General features: G+C 41.7%; 1 protein-coding gene across 1 annotated transcript in view; it reads right to left on the bottom strand.

The window, feature by feature from the left end:
- Positions 1-1,959, bottom strand: part of LOC107081039 (Na(+)/H(+) exchanger beta-like) — a gene marked incomplete at both ends in the record, with an annotated part of 13,217 nt that overhangs the window by 8,298 nt on the left and 2,960 nt on the right. The window contains 2 exons of the mRNA XM_015369251.1: positions 1,216-1,433; positions 1,663-1,913. Coding sequence (XP_015224737.1) covers positions 1,216-1,433; positions 1,663-1,913 — 469 coding nt within the window. The remainder of the gene's footprint in view (positions 1-1,215; positions 1,434-1,662; positions 1,914-1,959) is intronic.

The following is a 1,959-nucleotide window of genomic DNA, read 5'->3' as shown; positions in this document are numbered from 1 at the left end:
AACAAAAGAAGCCAAATGACCCCCCATTCCAAAGGGATGGACCCGTTCGTCTATTTCAACTTACATGTTTTCTAAGCAAAAACAGGCTTCGTTGGGCTAATGTATAAAGCCTCGAACTCAACGGTATTCCTCACAATTGAATTGAAAAAGCTTCCTGGATGGGAAGAGAAATGTCTTCAAACTAGGAAACAAAGTCCAGTAGATTTTTTTGTTTTTTACTTTTTTGGCTTTGAGATATGGAAGTCCCAACTAAAATCATTAGCCGTTTAGCAGACTATAACATCATCAAGACTATAACATACATCTGCTGTAACACATCATATAGCCGTCCATCATGTCATGTTTCCAATAAAGATGATTGCACTCACCAAAGACGCATTAAATTATAATTATGCCTCATGCCTTATTATTTGATCGATCTTATTTGAGATGACAGGGATTTGGAGTTGGAATGAATATAGCTCATTTGTTTTTCCGCCACAGGAGCTCGGCAGGTGGGCGTGCCCCAAACTTTTCCAGGTGAGATTTCTTCTTCATAAAGTGGGAAATCCTTTAATCCGAAAGATCAGGTGTTTTACTTTGTGTAGCGACCTTTAAATTGCCTCTAATTTTGGTCACTTCTGAAATCCTTGTTGATAGAATTTTTTATTTATTTATTGTAAATATACTGTATATGTATTATACATATTTTTTACAGCACTGGAAGACATAAAAAAATGTTTGTTTGTCCTCTAATATTAAATATAAGACACAAACAAACAATAATCCATCTTTTTCCAATTTGTTTGCTTTGAAAAAGCTCCCATGAGCCGCAAGGGGGCGCTAGAGTTGCATGGGGTTGCTGACCTCTGGTGTAGGACAATATTTCAGTCATATGGAAGAGAATTAATGCCACTGAGAAAAACAAAAAAACACTCAACATAAACAAGTCAAATGATTTCTGACTTTATTCGCACAATTTTGACTTCTAATCCCAGGATTAAAAGACAAATTATTTAGGACTCCTTTTCCACAGCCTAGGATTGTCACTTTGATAAAGTGTTGTCACTCAATAAAGCCTTTATAACTTTATTGAGTGGCTTTTCTTTGTTGTTTTTTTTTTTTAAAGGATTGAGCATCATATTTAAAACTCTTTCAATGCATCCAAGCTCATTAAGTTCCTTTTGTGATTAAAAACAATAGAACTGGTAGAAACAGATTGGCTCGCTGACTGACCCAAGACTCTGGAGAGGAGACAGAAAACGAGTGTGAAGATCACAAAGGTCCAGTTCCATCTGTGGGGGCCCTCCACTGTGGACACCCCGAGGAAGATGAAGATCAGCGTCTCGCTCACACTGCTCCACATCTTCAGGAAGTATTTGACGGTGGTGTACGACTTGTGGGAGATGTTGGCCTCCACGTACGGCCGCATGATCACACCACAGGCAATCAACCTGTTGGGCATGTGAGAGAAAAGAGGTGAAGAAGCTCTAAAGCTTCCAGGGTTAACACTCATGTGAAGGAATGTTTCAGGCCTGAGCAGCGAGCCGCTGAAGGTCTGCTGTGGTATCTGACACCGACTCGACAGAAAAACCCAACAAAACCTGAAGGGTATTTTCTGAGCCCTGCACTAATCGCTGTAAGCATTTAAACACATCATGGGAGGAGCTTTCTTCCACTTACGACATGATGCCTGACAGATGGAAGACCTCTGCAGAGAGGTAGGCCATGTAGCTGTAGAGGAAGACAAACAGGGGCTCGATGACACGGGTGTGCGAGGTGAAGCGGGACGTGAAGGCCCCCAGGACGCCGTAGATGACACCTACCAGGATGCCACCGAGCGAAACTACGAAGAAAGAGACCACGCCCAGGAAGGCGTCGCCAACGGTAACAGTTCCTGCATGGGAAAACTCCTCAAACAGGTGATACAGAACCTAAAGGGAGAAACATCGCCTGTTAAAGGAAAAGTCAGCTCATATT

The sequence above is a fragment of the Cyprinodon variegatus genome, unplaced genomic scaffold (genome assembly GCF_000732505.1).
Source record: "Cyprinodon variegatus isolate N-32 unplaced genomic scaffold, C_variegatus-1.0 Scaffold2740, whole genome shotgun sequence".
NCBI lineage: Eukaryota > Metazoa > Chordata > Actinopteri > Cyprinodontiformes > Cyprinodontidae > Cyprinodon > Cyprinodon variegatus.
The sequence above is the reverse complement of the archived record's forward strand: the minus strand, read 5'-3'. Positions and strand labels throughout refer to the sequence as shown.